The following is a 19977-nucleotide window of genomic DNA, read 5'->3' as shown; positions in this document are numbered from 1 at the left end:
GTTTTCTTAACATCAGAGTGTCAGAGCAGCCCATCACCTTCCGGAGTTAGTTTTCCTGCTTCGATGAGAAGATGGCTTTTGTTGTTGTTGTCCAGTCATGAATAGACAGCTGTGCTCATTTGGAAGTATGTCCATCTTAAGTTCTTTGGATGACATTGAATGAGATACAGCATTTCTTCTAGTTCTAAAATACTCAATTCTAATACATTATTCATTTGTAGACATAGCTTTTTGATGCTATGTTTTATGAACACGGTTATGGTAAATATAAATAAACAGTAGAAAGTAATTATGTGTTTTTCACCTTTTTAAACCCTTTTAACTAGAAAGATGTATTCCAACTAAAAGACCTGGAGAAGCTTGCTCCCAAAGAGAAAGGCATCAGTAAGTATTAAAGAGATGGTGGGTGGTGGGGACTTGGGGAACCTGGGACTCAGTCTTTTCTGCAGTGGTCTCTCCCTTTATGGACAATGCAAACATCTAGAAGTGAGTATATTTGTAAAAGCCTCATGTGACACTTCTTAGCCATCAATCAGTTCCTGTGTTTGGACCCTCTGCCGCAGAACAGTTAAAAGGGAATGCATATACCTTTACCCATACGCACACTTATTTTATAGTTTATTTCAAAAGAAGTAAAAATTGTTTAATATTTTGTAGCATTTGTCTAATGTGACTTGGCATCTTTTACATAGTGTAGTAGTTTCATGAGGCTGCATCAACAGTTGACTATGAATTTGATAGCTTAAAGAAACAAACTTGCTGCCTCTCGGCTCGAGGCAGAAGGCTAACATGAGAGCATAGGCGGGCTTGGGTCCCCCGAGACTGACGTACAGGTGCTTTTCATCTTGAGATCGTAATTTTCAGTGGCATTTGTTTGCCAGTCCGACTTCCCATTTCTGTGGCCGAATACCTGACAGACAGCTTCAAAGGAGGATTTGGTTTTGCTCACGGTTCAGAGGTCTTTTTTTCCCCCGTTTCAGGAAGACAGGTAGAGCAAGGCAGCTCCCATCGCTGAGCTAAGGGAGAAAACGTAACTTTTCTGTTCTAAAGGCACCACTGTAAACATTTTGGTTCCTTTTGAAGTTTTGTCAGTGTATGTATGTAAAGACCTCTCATGCTGAGAGGGAACCGGGCTGCACATGGCGTTTTGTGTTTGTGGTTGTTTGTGGGTGTGCTGGGGACTGGCCCAGGGTCTCACACTTTTAGGCTGGTACTCCACCACGGAGCTTCATCTTAGCTGTGTATCTTTTTATATAAACGTGTCATCTGCATGTGTGTATCACATGCTTTGGAAGATGAATTCCATCCTGTGACGACTGCCCATCAAACTTGCTTAGTTGGTCCCCCATTGTTGACCGTCTCGATTTTCTACAAATACTGCATTGTGTAATTAACATGTTCTCAGCTCTGGACTGAACTGTGTTCTTCCCCAGTTCATATGTTGACTCTCCAACATTCAACTGGAAATAGGACTTTCATGAGGACATTAAGTTAAAAGCTGAGTGTAGTGATACACCGATGCAGTCACAACACTGGGAAATCATGAGTTTGAGTTAGCTTGAGCTCCATGGTGAGAGACTGTCACAGTAAAGCAGAAACAGATGATTATGTGAGTAGGGCTCTAATTTTAAGACAGGAGGGGGCTGAGGGAAGGTTGGAGAGAGAGAGAGAGAGAGAGAGAGAGAGAGAGAGAGAGAGAGAGAGAGAGAGAGAGATATCTGTGTATGTCTCTTGAGGAAGGGTCACTTATAAAACGAGAACATAGACTATCCACACAGCAGGCAAAGCATCCTCACCGGTGACTGAATTGGACGCTGTCTTGTCCTGGTTGCTGGAACTGTGGGAAAGGGGACTGAACACCGGCTTCACTCTTCTTAAGCCAATGCTCTCTGGCTGTATCTTAACTGCTGTTTAAGCACCTGGTCTATGGGGTTTGGTTATGGAACCAAAGCAAAGCTCTGTTCATACATTTTTCTTCACCTCTCAAGTTACTTCATTAGACTGTTAAAACAGAAAATAAAGGTTTGCGTAGTTCTTAGAATTTCAAACATGTATTCTTAAATTGCTTTCAGGAAAGGCTTGGCCAGCTTATGTTCACACTAACTTTGCATTTGTTTTCAGTCTTGGGGCTTGTACCCAGGGTTCTGTGCATGCTGGGCACGCACTCCTCACTGAGCCTCACTACGACTCTCTTCATTTTAGAATCCTTTGACTTTCATTTCACTTGTACTTTATGAGTAGATTGAATGTTTTGCACATTTGGTGTCAGTTTTATTTATTAGATCTTTAAATTTTAAATAAGTTTTATAGCTAGAGATCTTCTCTAAGAAAAAATTTAAATGGATATTAAAATAAGGACATAGTTTTTGGTACATAGAAAGTAAGCATTGCTAATAGATTCTGATTTTAAATCTTAGCTCTAACTATTGGAACTAGTTTGTTTCTTTATTGTTTAATCTTTCACAACTTTTAGTTTTCTTAGCTGAATATCATGCATGTTTATTTTTGGGAAAATGAAGTGGAAATTGCCTGCTCTCTGCATCTGAACTACGTCACATCAACACACACAGTCTCCTCACTCCTCTACAGCATACATTCTATACAGTGCAACATGTATTTCTCCGTATCATTAAATTACTGGATAACCTCGCATTGTGCTCTTAAAAATCCAGTTATTGGGCTAGTTTCTACTTCCTTTTGCTACTGATAAGAATGCTTTGGCAAACATGTGTATCCATCTTTTCTGCTCTGTGGCTGAGTTTATAAAAGGGAAATTTCTTCAGAAAGGAAAGACATCCATCTAAAGCTTTAGAGACATACTTCCATGGTTTACACCCGTATTGAGAATACAGTTTCCCGGAGTCCTTTCTTCCATCTTTGGATGTTTTAGTTTGGCAGTCCAGGGGGCATGCTGTCTGTCTTAGTCTGTCTTCAGTTTAGAGTGGATTGAAAAGGGAGGGGTGGAGCTTAGCAACAGAGAGCTTAGCAGGCATGTCCAAAGCCGTGTGTGTGCACGCATGTCCTGTGTGTACTGAAAATGAAGTAAAATAAAGTGTAGTTGTAGTTGAAATACATTGAGCATGTTATTTATAGATCACTTTTATTTATTGTTAAATCAGCATGCAGAGCGACAGGTTTCCCTGTGGCCTGTGATGTGTACTCCAGTTAGGTCTCCTTTTCCCTCCCCCATCTCATTGTCCCCTTCAAATTACTAGGACAGTTTCCCCCACTGTCTGCCTTTCCACCTCCTTGTCACTCGTGTCCTCATACTGTTTGCAGATTCTTCTTCCGGTCTCTTTTTCTCCTCTCATGGGCCTTTTCTAATTTCATGACCTCTGCCCGCCCTTGCTCCCACATAAGCACACAAGATCTGTATGTAAGAAAGGGCTTGCGAGGTTTGCCTTTGAGAGCCTGGGTTCCCTCACTTTTTATGCACACATAGATGCCCGTTGACACACTGTTATCTTCCTTTTTTAGCTCTTAACTGTCATATGCTCTGCACGTGTTTCTCTGGGTACTTGCTTTTGAATTTTCCCTATGATGCTGCTTACCCTGGAGTCTTGGACATTCTTCCTCAGCTGCCATGTCAGTGAAAGAAGTCCTGCAGAGCCTGGTGGACGATGGCATGGTTGACTGCGAGAGGATCGGAACCTCCAATTACTACTGGGCTTTTCCAAGCAAAGCTCTCCATGCCCGGAAACGCAAGCTGGAGGCCCTCAACTCTCAGGTAAGGCGCTGCACGGTTCTGAGAGGTGTGCTTGGTGACACGGGTGTGTTTTCCCTAGTGCTTTTCCCATTCAGTGCTTTCTCTTCAACTTGAAGAATACGGTATTGTTTGGGCGCAGAGTCTAAAGGAAATCACCATCTCTTCCTCACAAAGAGTATGTTTAGGGAGTAGCTCAGTGGTAGATGCCTCCCTAGCTCGCACAAGGCCCTGGGTTTCACTCCCGAGCACCTCAAACATAACAACACAAAGCCATAAAGTGACCTTAGAATACTTCACCTTTTATTTTCCTACATTGTTTTATTATTTTCTAGTATTTTGGTTCTTTTTGAAAAAAAAAAATCAGTAGATTCTGGGGGGCAGTTTTAGATTTTGGTTTGTGGAAAACTTGATGGGAAAGTAGAGAGGACTCCTAGTCTGTCCCTTCCCTCCTCAACTCTCCTAATTCCCTGTTGTTTGTGTCACATACTTTATATACTGTATGTCTGTGCATGACAGTTGGTAAGCCAGCTTTGATACCTTGTTAGCCAGAGCCTGCTAAGTCCAGGGCTCACTGTTTGGTGTTATTTCCCTCTGTGTGTATGTGCCTGTCCTATGTGTATGGATGAGCATGTGTGTGTGTGTTCTATGTGTATGGATGCGCATGTGTGTGCATGTCCTATGTGTATGGGTGCACATGTGCATGTGTGTCCTATGTGTATAGATGAGCATGTGTGTCCATGTTCTGTGTGTGTGCACGCACACATGTTCTGTGTGTATGGGTGCACATGTGCGTGTGTGTGTCCTATGTGTATGGATGCACATGTGTGTGCAGCATGTCCTATGTGTATGGATGTGCATGTATGTACATTTGTGTGTGTGTGTGTGTGTGTAGAGACTGGAGGACAGCCTTCAGTGTCCTCAAGAATGCTGTCACCTCCTATTAAGACAGGGTTTTTATTGACTAGAACTCAATAATTAGGCTTGCCAGGCAGTCCCAGATGTCCCCCTGTCTCTACCTGCCCAGTGCTAGGTTTGCAAGCATGTACTCGGCATGGCTTTACATGGGTCTGGGTATTCAGTGAGGTCCTGTGCTTTGCTTTACTATGATTGATTGATTGATTGTTCTTTTTGTTTTGTTTTGTTTTGAGACAAGGTCACGTGTAACTTAAGCTAGCCATAAACTTGCTTTGCACTGGAGGATGGCTATTTGACTCATGATTATTCCACCTTCGCCTCCCAAGTGTTGGGATTATAAATGTGTACTACCAACCTACAGATTTTGACAGTTGCATGATGACGCGTCCACAATTACAGTTCACTGCCCCAAACTCCTCTTTAACTCTTACTCATTTTCCAGCCTTCGGCTTCCAGAAACCACTGATCTTTCTCCTTTTAAGACAGGATCTTTGTGTAACCCAGGCTGCCCTCACACTTGCAGCCCTGCCTCAGTCAGCTACCGTTTTTTATGTCTTTACAGTTTTCATTTTCAAACTTTCATGTAACTGGAATCATGCACAGTGCAGCCTTCACAGAGTGGCTTCTTGCGCTTAACCAGAAGTATTTAAGGTTCCATTGTCTTTTGGGGCTTATTATAAAATCTCATTTTCTTCTTAACTGCTGAATGCATTTTGCCATGTTAAATATATCTCGATATACACATTGAGCTATTGGGCATCTTGGCTGCTTCTAGGTTTTGCAGTTATAAATAAATCTGCTACTAAAGCTTTGTGTGCATGTTTTTGTGTAGTGTGTGCTTTCAACTTACTTGGGCATTACCAAGGATCATCGTTTCTGGGTTGTATGAAGAGGGTCTTGTTGAGAGGACATCAGAGTGCCTTCCGGTGTAAATGTACTAACTATATTGCATTTCCGTCTGCCGAGGCTGTGTCCTCTCATTGTACAGTAGCTTGAACATTAGATCATGTGAGTGTTCGTCTCTTAGAAATTTAATGAACATGTAGTGGTATTTCATTGTTTTCTGTTTGCAGTCCCCTGATGACATGGTATGGAGGTTCTCCTTACGTGTGCATGCCACGTGTATGGGAGGAGGTATGATTTATTTTAGTCTTTTGCCTACTTTTCATTCATTTCTTTTTCAGTGTTGACTTGTAAAACTCTTGCTTTTTTATGTTTTTATTTCTTTTTCCTAAAGTCCTGTCTCTGCTTCAGTCCAGTGATTGAAGTATTTTATAATGCTAAGGTGGCATTATTGTTTCCTGTTGTTGTTGTACTTTTTATCTGGATTTTTTTTTTGCATATCTCCTTATTCTGTATCATTTGATTAGGAAGTCCTGTGACACAATATCGTTTTTGTTTCCATGGTACAGTCTATGCTTGTGAATTATTACCATTTAGCATTATTGGAACCAGTTCTTCACAGCTGAATTTCTTATGCTGCAAGCATATGATTAGAACGTTAACTGTTGGGTGAGTGTGATCTAAACACATGAAGTTCTTAAAGATGAATAAAAACATCTTAAGTGATGTTAGCTGTTAATGGATATAGACTAGGTTTAAAGGTTTTTCATTTATTGAGATGGCAAAATTTAGAAGGCATACATAGGATTACAATGTTAATTTAAACCATAAAAAGAAAGCCCTGTGTTAGCACAGGCCTCTTGACACTTTTATTCTTGACTGCGTCCAGCTCCTTCAGGTCTGCCCCCTCCCCTATACTGCCACGCTTAAATATGTATGAAGATAAATATCCAATTGTGTTAGAGACATTCATTTTTTTTTTTTTTTTTTTTTTTTTTTTTTGGTTTTTCGAGACAGGGTTTCTCTGTGTAGCTTTGCGCCTTTCCTGGAGCTCACTTGGTAGCCCAGGCTGGCCTCGAACTCACAGAGATCCGCCTGGCTCTGCCTCCCGAGTGCTGGGATTAAAGGCGTGCGCCACCACCGCCCGGCTGAGACATTCATTATTTTTTAACTTACTTGAAAAATTTAAAAATTTCTGGTGTGTATGTGTTCTTTGTGTGTGTGTGTGTGTGTGTGTGTGCACATGTGCATATACAAGTTTGTGTGCAGAGACCAGAGGAGGATGTCGGATGTCCTCCTCTATCTCTTTGCACTTTGGTCCCTTGCAATGATGGAGTCTTGCTGAACCAGAAGCTTGCCTGGGCAAAGATTGGTCAATAAATGGGCAGAGGCTATGTTTTAGAGATACGTTTGTTCGTTTAGACCTACTGGAAAGAGATGGAAGTAAATGAAGGGGTAGCTGTGAAGTTACACGATGACAGACAGGTGGGTGCTTTTCTGATGACACTAACGAGGAGGTTATTGCAGTGATATGGTTAAGGAATAGGCCTGCAGGGAGAAGCTACCTCAGACTCACTAGGATAGCTAACAGAAGGCAGGCTGCATGCCTGTATTCCCAGCAGTCGGGGCAGTGAGGCAAGAATGGGCTCTGGTTTTGGTCTCCCGGCCCCGACACACACACAGCCCCCACTAGAGAATGACCCGTTGGCAGTGAAGTGGAGAAAGTACAGAATGTAAGCACTCTTGGTGGGCAAATGCAGCAGTTGTTATGCTTTGGACCTGAAATGTGCCCAGCAGGCTCATGTTTGAAACATGTTCTTAGCTGGTAGATTCCTAGGAAGCCATGGAACCTCTAGGAGGAAGAGCCTACCTGGCAGAAGTAAACGAACTGGGGACAGCCTTTGAAAGCTGTAAGAGTTCCTGGGTCTAGCCTTGTTCTCTCTGTTTCCTGTTATGCTGTGGTGTGACAAGTCACAGTGTGAGCTACTGTACATGCATTCCCTGCCATGATGGAATGGACCCACAGAATGAGTCTGTCCTCCCTGAGGTTGTCTCTGTTAGGTCTTGTTGTCCACAGTAACAGGAACTCATTCAGTGGTGCAGCAATTATAGAAACCATTTTCTAGCTTCTCAGACATTTACAACAAATCAATATGTGAGTCAGTAAGTGTGTCTCTCGATTGTATCCAAAGACTTGAAAACATAATATTGGAAAGGTTTTTGTACCCATGGTCAGAGCAGAATTACCTAGTTATATTTAGTAAAGGCGGCAGCCACCCAAACATCTGCCAAGGGAATGTGGAAATGGAGTGTTATTCATTGTAGAAAGGAATACATTCTGATACACAGTACAATGTGGATGAACCCTGAATATATGCTGAGTGAAATAAGCCAGCTATAAAACATCAAATAGTGTATAATCCCACACAGATCATGGCAGAAGTGCATCATGAGCAAGGGAGCAAACAGGAGAAAAGGCCTGGGCCCACAATGGCTTGGAGGGTGCACCCCAGTCATCTCAGTTCCTTCCGTCAGGCTCCACCTACTAAAGGTTCTACCCCTGCCCCTAGTCCTGCCTCGAATCCACCTTTCACACATGGCCAGGTCTAAACTACTGCACATTCTTAATTCTTTTTTAAACCTTACTGCATTTTCCTGTCTTGATTTTGTTGTTCTTGCTTTTATCCCTCTTTCAAATTCAATTTCCTCCATCTGTTCTTAGCCAGATTCTCAACACCTCTGAGAAACCGTCTTAACCCCTAGCTCACAGGTGCTTGTTCTTTAAGCTTGTGTTAAGGGCTCACCACAAATGCAGCATTTGGTTTTAGTGTGCATTGCTGGTATCCTATGCAGTAAACGTGATCTGCTTAGTCCTTGCTAATGTAGTATGTACTCTGTTGAGGGGACAGTGTGTCTAAAACATGCTCATTTTCCTAGGTGATGTAAGAGGAAGACTAGCTTCACATTTCCTGAGAAAGTTTTCATTTTCTCTCTCTCTCTCTCTCTCTCTCTCTCTCTCTCTCTCTCTCTCTCTCTCTCTCTCTCTCTCTCATGACCATAAAGTAAGGCTAAATTAGGAGCACAAGGTTAGGCTACCTTGTCAGGAAAAGCCTAAAGATTAAATAGTAAGTATAGGTGGACTTTTCTGTACCACCAGCCAGTTCCCAAATAACCACACAGAGACTTTTTATTAATTATAAATGCTTGGCTGATAGCTTAGACTTGTTTTTAACTATCTCTTATTAACCCATTTCTATTAATCTATGTGTTGTCCCAAGGCTCGTTTACCTCGTCTATGAACGTCTCGTGTTGCTTCTTCTGTGCTTGGCTCTCGACTCATTTGAATTCCTGACTCCTGCCCTTCTTCTTCCCGGTGGTCTTTCTGCCCCCAAATCCTGCCGAGCTATCAGTCTTATTGACAGTGAGAGCAATGAATATTCACAGTGTACAGAGGATTATTCCACAGCAGGTAAGAACACCCGAAACCCTGTTTCAAAGACCTGTGTTACAGGTGTTCATCAGTTTGTAAGACACAAGTCTGAAGTAGCCAGCAGTTTGGTTCTTGAATGATCTCTGAATTGTGGTCAGTTACTTGGGCGAGTAGGTCAGGACTCTGTCATGAGACGGGTGGAAGGGAAAAACCCAGTCACGATATTTTCTCTGGCAACAAATGAGATGTGATCAGGGGACAGTGAAGTATATGAAATGAGTAATGTCAGTCAAACGATAACGTGGCACAGAGCATCAGTTTTTTGACCAGGCCTCAGAGATGTCGCATATCACTGTGTGAAAAGGGGACTCTGTGCATGTTTGTGGAAGGGAAAGTGGACTATGGTGAATACGTGGGTGAAAGTGTGAGGTGACAGGCAATGACAATCAGAGCCGATCAGTATATGTTTCTGAGTGACCAGACAGAAGAAAAGGTACAGAATGGTGATTGCTTTGGTCATTGTGTGGTACAGTCTCCTTTCCAAATCATGTGTAGTCTGTAGTTTAAAGATAAAGATGAGAAGTTTATCTCTGGTAGCATCTGGGAAAGGAAGAACTTCCCCTTGCCTACCTGAGGGTGAGTGCTTGAGAGGTCAGGTGGGTGGGTGGAGACAGCCCTGGGGCAGGGAAAGATGGTCTCTCCACTGTAGGAAGTGGAATAGGATCTGGTCAGACTTAATTTGAGGCATCCAGTGACAAATTACCAAGGAAGATTTTCAAATGCAAAATAAAGGTGGGAAATAAGATAGACCCATGAATAATCAAGTCAAAGTGATGTTGCACACAATGCAGAGAAACCAAGAAGGGGGATTAATGTATTAAATGTGCTATTGAGAAGTTAATTTTATTAAAAGTATTATTACTTAAAAATTTCTCTCTCCTATATACATACATATATACATATGTATACACACACACACACATATCTGCATGCCTGAGGTTAAAGACTTGTTTCAAACAATTGCAGAGCCTAAGTGAAAGATCTTTGAAGACATTTTGAGATACTCTACTAGCCTTGGACCACTTTACCTCTGTACTCCATATTACTTGAGGAAATTAAACCTTTATGAAGTTCTATTTTTCATAATTATTCTGTTACTTGTAGTTGCTTTGCAGTCTTTTTTATAAATGTGGGTTAGGTCTTCTGTTATCTTTTACTAGGTAAACAACAGTGTAACCTCAGACATTGTAGTTCCAAGAGCAGACACTGATGCCATCTGTTTCTGTGTGTCTGCAAACTAGCCCTAGTTTGAGTGAGTACCTCTGGCTCATGATCTTTGAGGTGGTAGTAGCATTGATGCTGCAGGGCTGTAAGTGTTTTGTTGGGATGGAAGGGCCAAGGAATGCTGAAAAGATCACACCATGTGACAGACCTCACACAAGAGATTTTTGGGGGGAGTGTGGTGACATGTGAAAGGCTGCCTGTTAGTGGGAAGTGTGTGTTTGTGTGTGTGTGTGTGTGTGTGTGTGTTAGAGAGAGAGAGAGAGAGTGTGTGTGTGTGTGTGTGTGTGTGTGTGAGAGAGAGAGAGAGAGAGAGAGAGAGAGAGAGAGAGAGAGAGAGAGAGAGAGAGAGAGAGAGAGAGCGAGCAGGCCATAATAGCAGGCTTTATGGGGTGGGGTATGAAGTATGCACATATTGGTGACATGTGGAAATGTGTCCTGTTGGCCTTTAGTATGATGTGTCTTTGAAGGTGGGTGGAGTCTTCAAACCTTTGGGTGGAGGTTTCCCTCAATTCCTTACCCATGGGTCTTTCCAGAATGCACTTACCACAGTCATGTCTAGATTATTACCTAATTAATATAAATTCTATGTAGACAATTATGTTTATAGAATAATGACAAAACATACAATTCTGTGCATTTTCACCCTGAATATTTTCAATCCCCGGCTGATTGAATCAGTGTATGTGAAACCCCTGGGTACAAGGGCCAAGTACAAAGAAATTATTTCTTTTGGTTAAGATTTGCTTAATGCATTCCACTCCTTTATATTTATTGTTATGTTTTCTATTTCAATGTGTTTCTGGTAAGGACATATAATTAGGTTTTGCATTTTTATGTGTACTGACAATTTCTGCCTTTTAAGTTAGTGTGTTAGACCATTTATATTTAGTGTTAGAATCAGTGTTATTAATTTTCTGTGATAACTGATTTTTGTTGCTTGAGAATAAGGATTGTGTTTTCTTCATCCAACAAACAACATATTGAGCATACCTTGTGGGTGGTCAGTCCTGTCTAAATTAGATACAGTAGTGCTTATTACACATTTCTTGACCAAGGTATAAGGCAGAAATTTGTTACCATAAATGAACAAGGCCAAATGACTTACCACAGTTCATATTAACTAAGTATGGGTATTGGTTAAAATATTAAGGCAACTTCATATAGTTAAAAGGGAGGTTTTTTTTGTGGGGTAACTTACAAGTGAAGGGATAGGTTACAGGGTCTGGGAAAGGTTTAGCGCAGTCCAGTGGTATTCTCTGAAGAACTTTGCTCAGTTTACCTCCTGCGTCCAGGGTCCCGGAACCAAGAGAGCCAGCCCATCCAGATCTCAGGTCTTCATGAGTTCTCTCTCGGCTCCGCCTTGTAGGCGTGACAGTTACCAAAGCCTCAATGGGGGTGGTGCTTCCAGATCAAAGCTGGAATGGCTACCCACTACATCTCCCCCTTTTGTCTAAATAAGAAGGTTCTAACCTAATATAAGATTATATACAATAGGAATGATTATCAAATATTGTCTAGGAGTAATAAGGGATAATGACCTAAATAAGATGGACCTACAACCAATGCGAACAATATCAAGCAAGAGACACATACTAAAATCCAGAGAAGTCTAGAGCATAGGTAAATGGAATGTTACAAAGATCATTCCAAAAGGTGTCCTATCCTAAAGAACCTGAATCTAATAATATGTTCTATCTAAGATATTATATACTAAGTTGTAACTATAACTGCTAGTCTTCAATCCCATCAAAGACCTGAGGAGTATAATGGTACCTGAGAAATGGAAGATGGATGCAAGCAACTTTCGGGAATCTTGCAAGAGTAGACAGAGACAGCTGGCAGCCTGGACAGTCACCTAATGTTTCTCAGCATTGTTGGTGCATTCAAATTGGCTACAGGCCTAGGGTATCTGACAGACCATTTTTAGAAGCAGGAATTCTGAAAGACCATCTTACCCTGTCTTGGCAGAGTACAGTGGTCGCTTTCCTTGTGTCCCACTTGTCCAGAAGGACAGCACTCGTATTGTCAGAAGTTGAGGCAAGGGCAGTTCTTTGCCCAATAGGCCATTTTGTGCCAAGAAGACAAACTTCCAAATGGAAATGTCTTAGAAGCCCAACGTTCTCTTGGGATCAGATTGGTGCTGCCAGGAGCAATTGTGTCTCATGTCACAGAATTCTGAGTTATTTAAATACCATATTCTCTAGGTCCATGAAGTGTTTGAAGATTACCTGTCCATCCGACCTATGTATCTGTAAATCTGGATAACCTAACTAACGTAACTATAGAGATGACAGGCATAGGTGACTATAAATCTATAAGTCTTATCTACCGAAATAACCTAAGGACTAAGGTGTCACGTAAACAAGGTAAACAGTCTATAAGCAAATGTACAGTAAAGGATGATGACTTCAAAATTGTGACAATACACAAGATATTTATAACAGAGGTAGGAATGTATAGTGCAATATGCAATATGACAATAATCTTAAATATATATCAATATACAGAATATCCTAAACAGAAGTAGAACATACATATAGTATGACAGATATAAATTTACATTTGTATCAATATACAAATATTTCAAATAAGAGTAGAAATATATATTCATTATAACAAATATAGTTCTGTATTTGTATCAATATACAAATTATCTTAAACAGGAATATAAAAATAGTTTACATTTGTATCAACATATAAGAATCCATAACAGTGCAAATTATCTAAGGCTATTTTACTAAATATTTTACTAAATTTGTTTACTACTATATACAATAATCTACCATAATATCTTATACCTATCCATTCCACTTCTTCTTTTCCCTTTTTGTTTTGTTTTGTTTTTGTTTTTGAGAAACTTTTTCTTTTCTTAAGGAGAATACTGAGTTTAATATTTTCTTCCACCCCCAACCCTATAACCATCATTCATAACCCTGAGAAATATGAAACCTTAGGGAGAAAGGGCATTGTTTTCTTAGAATTGCTTCCTGCTGTTTAGGGAGTGATGGTATCTCTTTTGGGTACTGTAAGATAGCTCAGATAGTTAAATCTCAGTTAGACTAAATGTAGATTCTGCAGCAAGTCTCAGAGTAATGGGTAAGATTGTCTGAAATTGTGGCTAGAAGTGTAGTATGATGATGAGAACCATGGCATCATTCTGGATTGAGTAGAGTTGTTGTTGGGGCCTCATCTTCCTTCTGGAGACTGGGGGTGGTACTTCTAGATCAAAGCTGGACCGGCTACCCACTACATATGGGTACTTGGGTAATCTTAGTAGAAGCAATCAGTGTCTTGCTAGTACCATGAACGCAACTATTTCAAAACTGAGGGTAGTTGATGTTTAGACTGAATGACTGAAGAATAGGATGTTCTTATACCCACTGCTCTGGTTTTCTTGGAACACCATGTGAGTAAGGGGTTAACAGCATAAGCCAAATTTACCAAATCATTGTATAAATTAGCAGCTGTCAATGTACTCCTGTTCTGTGGTTTGAGTTGACCTTGAGTGTGGTTTTGCGTACACCCTCTTTAGTTCCTCTTAGAAGTCAGAGGTCAAAGCTGAACCTGGCACACCTCTGTAAATCAGAAGTTAAGACATGCTAACATGGACGCAGTAGGGCCTGTGTGTGCCCCCTGCTCTAAGCGCTGTTCTAAGTCACAAAACAAGGTTTTGTTTTTGTTGTTCTCGAGCAGCTGGAGAAGCTTGCAAGCTTCTTAGAGACTTGCTTTCCCAGTTTGTCAGAGAGGCTACTCAGCTTGCATGGGCTGTGGTGAAGATGAAGTGGAAAGTTCCTGGGACTTGAAGGTTTCTGCATGTGGTAGCCACACATTCGGATAAATTATGGCTCACCCACGAGTGTCAACTATAAACTTCTGTGTTCAATCAGAGCAATTAATTGAGGGCTTGCCTTTTACTGAAGGTGATTTGTAGAAGTCAGTGTTGATGCTTTATAAGAAAAATGCTTGTGACCTATGCTGGAAGTGTGACTTCTCTCCAGGAAGGTGAATTGAGCGGAGAGCACTGCCTGGCTAACAGCGTGAGTGAGCGCTGCTGTGATTTACATAGACACAGGCACTCGGTGACTGCTGATTGGCCACACTCACGGCTCAGTGAAGGACCAGCTCTGCTAAGATTGCCAAAGTATAATGTTAACTTCCTTTGAGTTTCTTGTTAATTATCTCCAGACTGGCTCGGGGGTGTGGGGGTGGGGCGACTCTTCATTTCCTCTCTTTTAATGTCATTCCTCTGCTGTCGGTGACTCCAGTGACGTGCAGGAATGTGCTTGTCTCTTGAGGATAGACATTCTTAGAGGAAATTTGAAAATTCAATCAGGAAATATATTTTTTTTCTCCTTTGCCTTTTTTGGTTGCATGTGTTGATATTCATTGAAGACAGTCTGAAGGACTCATGGTTATAATTTGTTTTAACTTCAACATTTTCTAAGATGTGTGTGGCATGTGTCAACCTCCACAGAGATTTTCCATGGCTGCTGTAGCCATGCACTGTTGTAAATTCTCCGAATCTAAAGAATAAGTGGTCTATGCCTAGAGAATTTTCAGTTTCCTTGATTAAAGTGTAGTGATCTAACTTACTTGGAAATAATTAACAAGAAACAATAAAAAGTTGCCTGTATAATGTTTAATATACTAGAGGCAATGCTAAGCTTTGCTGTAAATTCTGTTATACAGTTTAGGACAAAGACAAGGCTCTTAAATTTTCTTTAAATTACATCTGTCTGTCTGCCTGTCTGTCCGTCTGTCCATCTGTTCATCCGTCTATGTAGGGGTTGTATGTATGTGTGCGCATGCCACAGTGCATGTACGGAACAAAACAACTGCAGGGGTCAGTTCTCTCCTTTCACCACGTGGAAGGTGGTCAGGCTTGGTGGCAGTGCCTTTACCCACTGAGCCATCCCACGCCAAAGACAAGGCTTTTGTAAAGATGTATAGTTAACACAGCATTTTTAGAAATGGCCCTTTTGAGCTGAAAGTGGGGTAGGCTTAGAATCAGTGGTGCTCAGCCTTCCTCAGGCTGCAGTCCTTTAATACAGCTCCTCATGCTATGATTGTAACGATTTAACGATGGACGGTACCTTGGCAGGTTGGAGCCCAGGGGCACCACAGAGTCACACTGTGCAGCAGATCCCATGTGAGAGGTTTGTTGGGGTGGGGGTGTGCAGAGGCGGCCTGAGTGAGAGGAAAAGGAAAAGCATGGGGAGAGAAGGCACTTGCTTTTTGTAAGAGGATATGGCGCATGTGCATAGGGAGAGTTTGTGGCTCGTGGTGGCAGTAGCAACAGTGTTGCATCTTGGTGGCTGATGATCTGTCCCACTGTGGATCAATCCCTGTGGGCAGGCCAGCGGAAATCCCTGAATGCTAACAGTGGTAACCCCCAACCATAAAATCATTTCATTGCTGCTTCATAACTGTAATTTTGCTGCTGTTGTGAATCATAGTATCTGATATGTGACCCCAAAGGGGTCTCGACCTACAGGTTGAGAAATGCTGGTTTAGATGAAAGGTGGAGATGTGTGAAGAGGAACTGAGGACTGTTATTTTTAGGCAGATTCAGTTAAGAGCCTCCTATGATTCTTATACCTGTATGAGGCATCAATATTGTTATTAACTATGTTTTACATAGGAGGAAACTGAGGGACCCACAGGTTGAATAACTTGCCCAAGGTGATAATATTAGGAGATGGCAAAGGAAGATTTGAATCGATACATTTTGACTGTGGCCCGTGCTGTTAATTAAGAGAAGACCAAATCAATTACATTTAGTTGATAGTTGATGATTAACTTAGGAAGAATATGTGCAGACTTTTTTGTTATGTGGTCACATAAAGTTGGAAGTCATATTGGGGTCATATTATTATGGGATGTCTTAGTGGTTGGTTAGGTTTTGTCATGTACACCAAGCAGAGGAAACTGAAAATTTCCTGCCAGAATAAATTTACTTTTTTTTTTTTTTTAATTGCTGACTTGGTTGGTTCAAACAATTATAAGCTTGGAAGACAGTGTTGTTACTTTCCCTTCCTCTGGTTAATGTGGTTAAGATATTATTAATTTTACTGAGAATAATGAGGTATAGTAACTTTTTTCTAAAAAGCTATAATAAATATCTGGGCTGGACTGAAGAAATAGTTTCTAAACTAGCCCCTCCAAGAGTGCTTACACAATTGTATTCTCATATATTAAAGTCTTTAATAGGCAAGAAAAGCTTCCTATACGATGCTGAAAATAACAAGGCATATTTCTATCTCATTTCTTCTGAAATACATGTTTTGTATTTGATTTATTCTCAACCATGTCTTCCTGCTTTCCTTTGTAAACCTGAAGACAGGGATTTTTTTTGTTGTTGTTTGTTTGTTTTGTTTTGTTTTTGTTTGTCTGTTTTGGTTTTTCGAGACAGGGTTTCTCTGTGTAGCTTTGTGCCTTTCCTGAAACTCACTTGGTAGACCAGGCTGGCCTTGAACTCACAGCGATCCACCTGGCTCTGCATCCCCACGAGTGCTGGGATTAAAGGCGTGCGCCACCACCACCCAGCTCAGGGATGGTTATTTTAAGGATTAACTTCAAGGTCATTCTTGATATCTCAACCTGTGGATCGAGACCCTTTGGGGTCATATATCAAATATTATGATTCATAACAGTAGCGAATTACAGTTATGAAGTAGTAATGAAATGATTTTATGCTTGGGGGTCACCAGAAGCTTTTAGCTCTTTCAGCTCCAGTGAAAGTAGAAGTGACTAGATCCTTTTCACAAATCACTGTTGTGATGAATTTGTGTGTAGCGTGAAGAAACCCCCGAGGTGAAGTGACATTTCTCTGTACCCTAAAAGATGGAAAGAAATTATCAGGGAGCTGGAGTGAGATGACTTAGCAGTTAAGAATTTATTCTGTTCTTACAAAAGACCTGAGTTAGGTTCCAGCATCCATACCTGTGACTCACAACCACCTGTAACTCCAGCTCCAGGGTGATCTAATAAAATAAAATTAAAAAAAATTGTTAAATATCAAGAATGACCTTGAAGTTAATCCTTAAAATAACCATCCCTGAGCCCGGTGGTGGCACACACCTTTAATCCCAGCACTCGTGGGGATGCAGAGCCAGGTGGATCGCTGTGAGTTCGAGGCCAGCCTGGTCTACCAAGTGAGTTCCAGGAAAGGCACAAAGCTACACAGAGAAACCCTGTCTCGAAAAACCAAAACAAACAAACAAAAAAAAAACAAAACAAACAAACAACAACAACAACAACAAAAAATCCCTGTCTTCAGGCTTACAAAGGAAGGCAGGAAGACATGGAGGAACCTCGAGTCTTGAACACAAGACCAGCAATCAGGTTCTTGCCCATGTCTCCTTTGCTCCAACTTGGTCTCTAAGAGATTCTGTGACCAGGTGAGGAATGTGGCAGTATTTTGCTCCTATTCTCTACAATGTGTATATGTGTCTGTGGGGGTGTACTACATAATTCTTGTATGGAACATGAAGCATAGCCAGGCTCTAACAGAAAGTGGAAGTGAGGTTACTCAGGTCTACAGGTGGGGAGGGAGGTCTTGTTGAACAGATGTAGGTTTCGGTTTGCAGATGAACCCTTCTGGAGATTGGTTACAGCAGCACTGAGTGGTACACTTAGAAATGGCTAAGGTAGGAAATGTTGTATGCACTTTCTTGACATTTTAAAAGTCAAAGCAATATTTTAAATATGCAATTAAAATGTGACATCTTAAAAATAAGAATTTAATTAGCATGGCAGCAGCTATATAGCAATTTTAATGAATTTTTTTTTAATAAGAATTAGGAATCCCCCTCCTCCAGAACTTTTGTAGTTCTTTATTCAGGTTTTGGTTTAGAGGATAGTTCAGGCCAGACTTTCTAGGAATTGTTGTATAATAAGCATTTCATTCTGAAAAAGAAAAGAACATGAAACTAGATTTTATTGTAGTTTTGGAGACACTGAGAGACATTCTCAGTTTGAAGGTGTTTTGTTGTTGTTTTGTTTTGTTTGTTTGTTTTGTATTTCCCCTAATTAGTGTTTAGAAATAGGCATATAGATGTTTACAGCTAAAACTGAACTCTAAAGAGGAGGTCTACTTTGGGGCTCTATAGATAACTAGAAATACTTTTAATAAAAACCATCTGTTGAAATTCGTTTAACTGTGGTTTGCCATAGCAAGCATAATGACTGATGGACAGGACATAAAATAAGACACATGGTAACACATCATTGTGATAGCTCCACACACTGTCCTTCATACATACTCGTGAAGAATGATGTTACTCACTCCCATCTCACAAAATACCTGAAGTAAATAACTTAAGGGGAAAAGGATTTACACTGGGTCTTCCCACATCAGGGGGTCCAGTCTGGAAACTGCCAACATCAACCATCACAACTATTGTATACACACTTCCTCTGTAGCATGAAGAAGCCTCTGTGTCAGCTAGAACCATGCCAGACATTCTTTCAGGGAAGGGACTGTGGATCGCTCATCTTTTGTTGCTAGCATGTAATGCAGTAACAGATACATAGAGATATGCGAGGTGTTGAACAAAGGCATTAATCACTACATCACTGCCTGAGTTCACCTGCATCAACAGCCTGGGTTCATCCCAAGTGTTGTTTACTTGGTCTAGGAGCCTTCTCCCTGGCCCTAGTTTTTTCCTTTCCTTCCACTCAAATGATTTCCGTTATGTAGACATGATTATTGTAACCCTGGTGTAATCTTGACTTTTTAAAAAACTTAGCCTTGGGAATGAATGTTATGTGGGAACAACTAAGTGTGTATTTTTAACTTCGTCATTTCATTTTTCTGCCATTTTGCCTGAATTATACTTGACAGGATCCTGTGTAACAGATGTAATATGTTACTGAAAACGAGGTTCTGTAATCAAAGGAATCTGGGAATGATGAGTTCACAGAAGTAACTATTTTGAATTTTCTGACCCTTTAATCTGACAGTATTCGTTACAAGTCTGTCTTGGTCTGTTCCCTTGAGATGTTAGTGTTCTGTGAAATACACTTGAGTAAACCCTGTCCAAGTTTATGGAGTCACTTCAGCAAGTGAGACTGCGTTTACTGTCGGAGACTACCCTCTCCTCGGAGCTGTTATGCATTCCAGGTTGATTCCGGCTTGCAGATCGCATTTGAACTTGTGTAGACCTCTGCTGGTGTCGGTCGTACATACACCTGCACTGAGTCGAAAGAGCCCAGGTCACATTCTTACCCTTCACAACCCGCTTAGCAGGCTCTTAGGAGGGGCCAGCTGCTTAGTGTCTTTGCAGTGTCTCCTTTACAGGTTATGTGTCCGTTGTTCTACAGCTTGCTTACTTCAGACCCGTGGCTCTCATAGACATGAGCACACAAGAACTTGCCAAGCTACAAAAGTTCATATTGCTCTGATGTTTTAAAATAGTCATATTGGTATTTTTCTAAAATAAATTTGTATTATTACTCACTTAAAGCTAAACACTATTAACATTCTTAAAGCATTTTAAAAGTTAATTTTTAACTATTTGTGTGTGTGTGTAGGTGTGTCAGATCTCCTGGAGCTGGAGTAACAGCTGCCTGCTGTGGATACTGGGAACCAAACTCAAGTCTTCTGAAGAGCAGTGTACCCTCCTGATCGATCTCTCTCTCTCTCTCTCTCTCTCTCTCTCTCTCTCTCTCTCTCTCTCTCTCTCTCTCCCTCTCTCCCTCTCTCCCTCTCTCCCTCTCTCCCTCTCTCCCTCTCTCTCTCCTGCCCCTACTATTGACATTCTTATATGTGTCCTTTTTGTATGTGCGAACAAATAAG

The 19977-nt window shown here is 41.1% G+C and overlaps 1 protein-coding gene and 1 pseudogene across 4 annotated transcripts in view; both read left to right on the top strand.

Moving 5' to 3' along the window:
* Mnd1 (meiotic nuclear divisions 1) overlaps nt 1-19977 on the top strand; it is a 68618-nt gene that overhangs the window by 10839 nt on the left and 37802 nt on the right. For 3 of the 4 annotated variants that reach the window (XM_016003804.3, XM_042279208.2, XM_076574317.1), the window contains 2 exons: nt 327-384; nt 3579-3727. In XM_016003804.3, coding sequence (XP_015859290.1) covers nt 327-384; nt 3579-3727 — 207 coding nt within the window. The remainder of the gene's footprint in view (nt 1-326; nt 385-3578; nt 3728-19977) is intronic. The other variant, XM_076574318.1, reaches the window with a different exon arrangement.
* Nucleotides 8895-9641, top strand: LOC102925499 (single-stranded DNA-binding protein, mitochondrial pseudogene; annotated as a pseudogene).

This window comes from Peromyscus maniculatus, chromosome 6 (genome assembly GCF_049852395.1).
Source record: "Peromyscus maniculatus bairdii isolate BWxNUB_F1_BW_parent chromosome 6, HU_Pman_BW_mat_3.1, whole genome shotgun sequence".
NCBI classification, from domain to species: Eukaryota; Metazoa; Chordata; class Mammalia; order Rodentia; family Cricetidae; genus Peromyscus; species Peromyscus maniculatus.
This window is presented reverse-complemented; position numbering and strand designations above follow the sequence as displayed.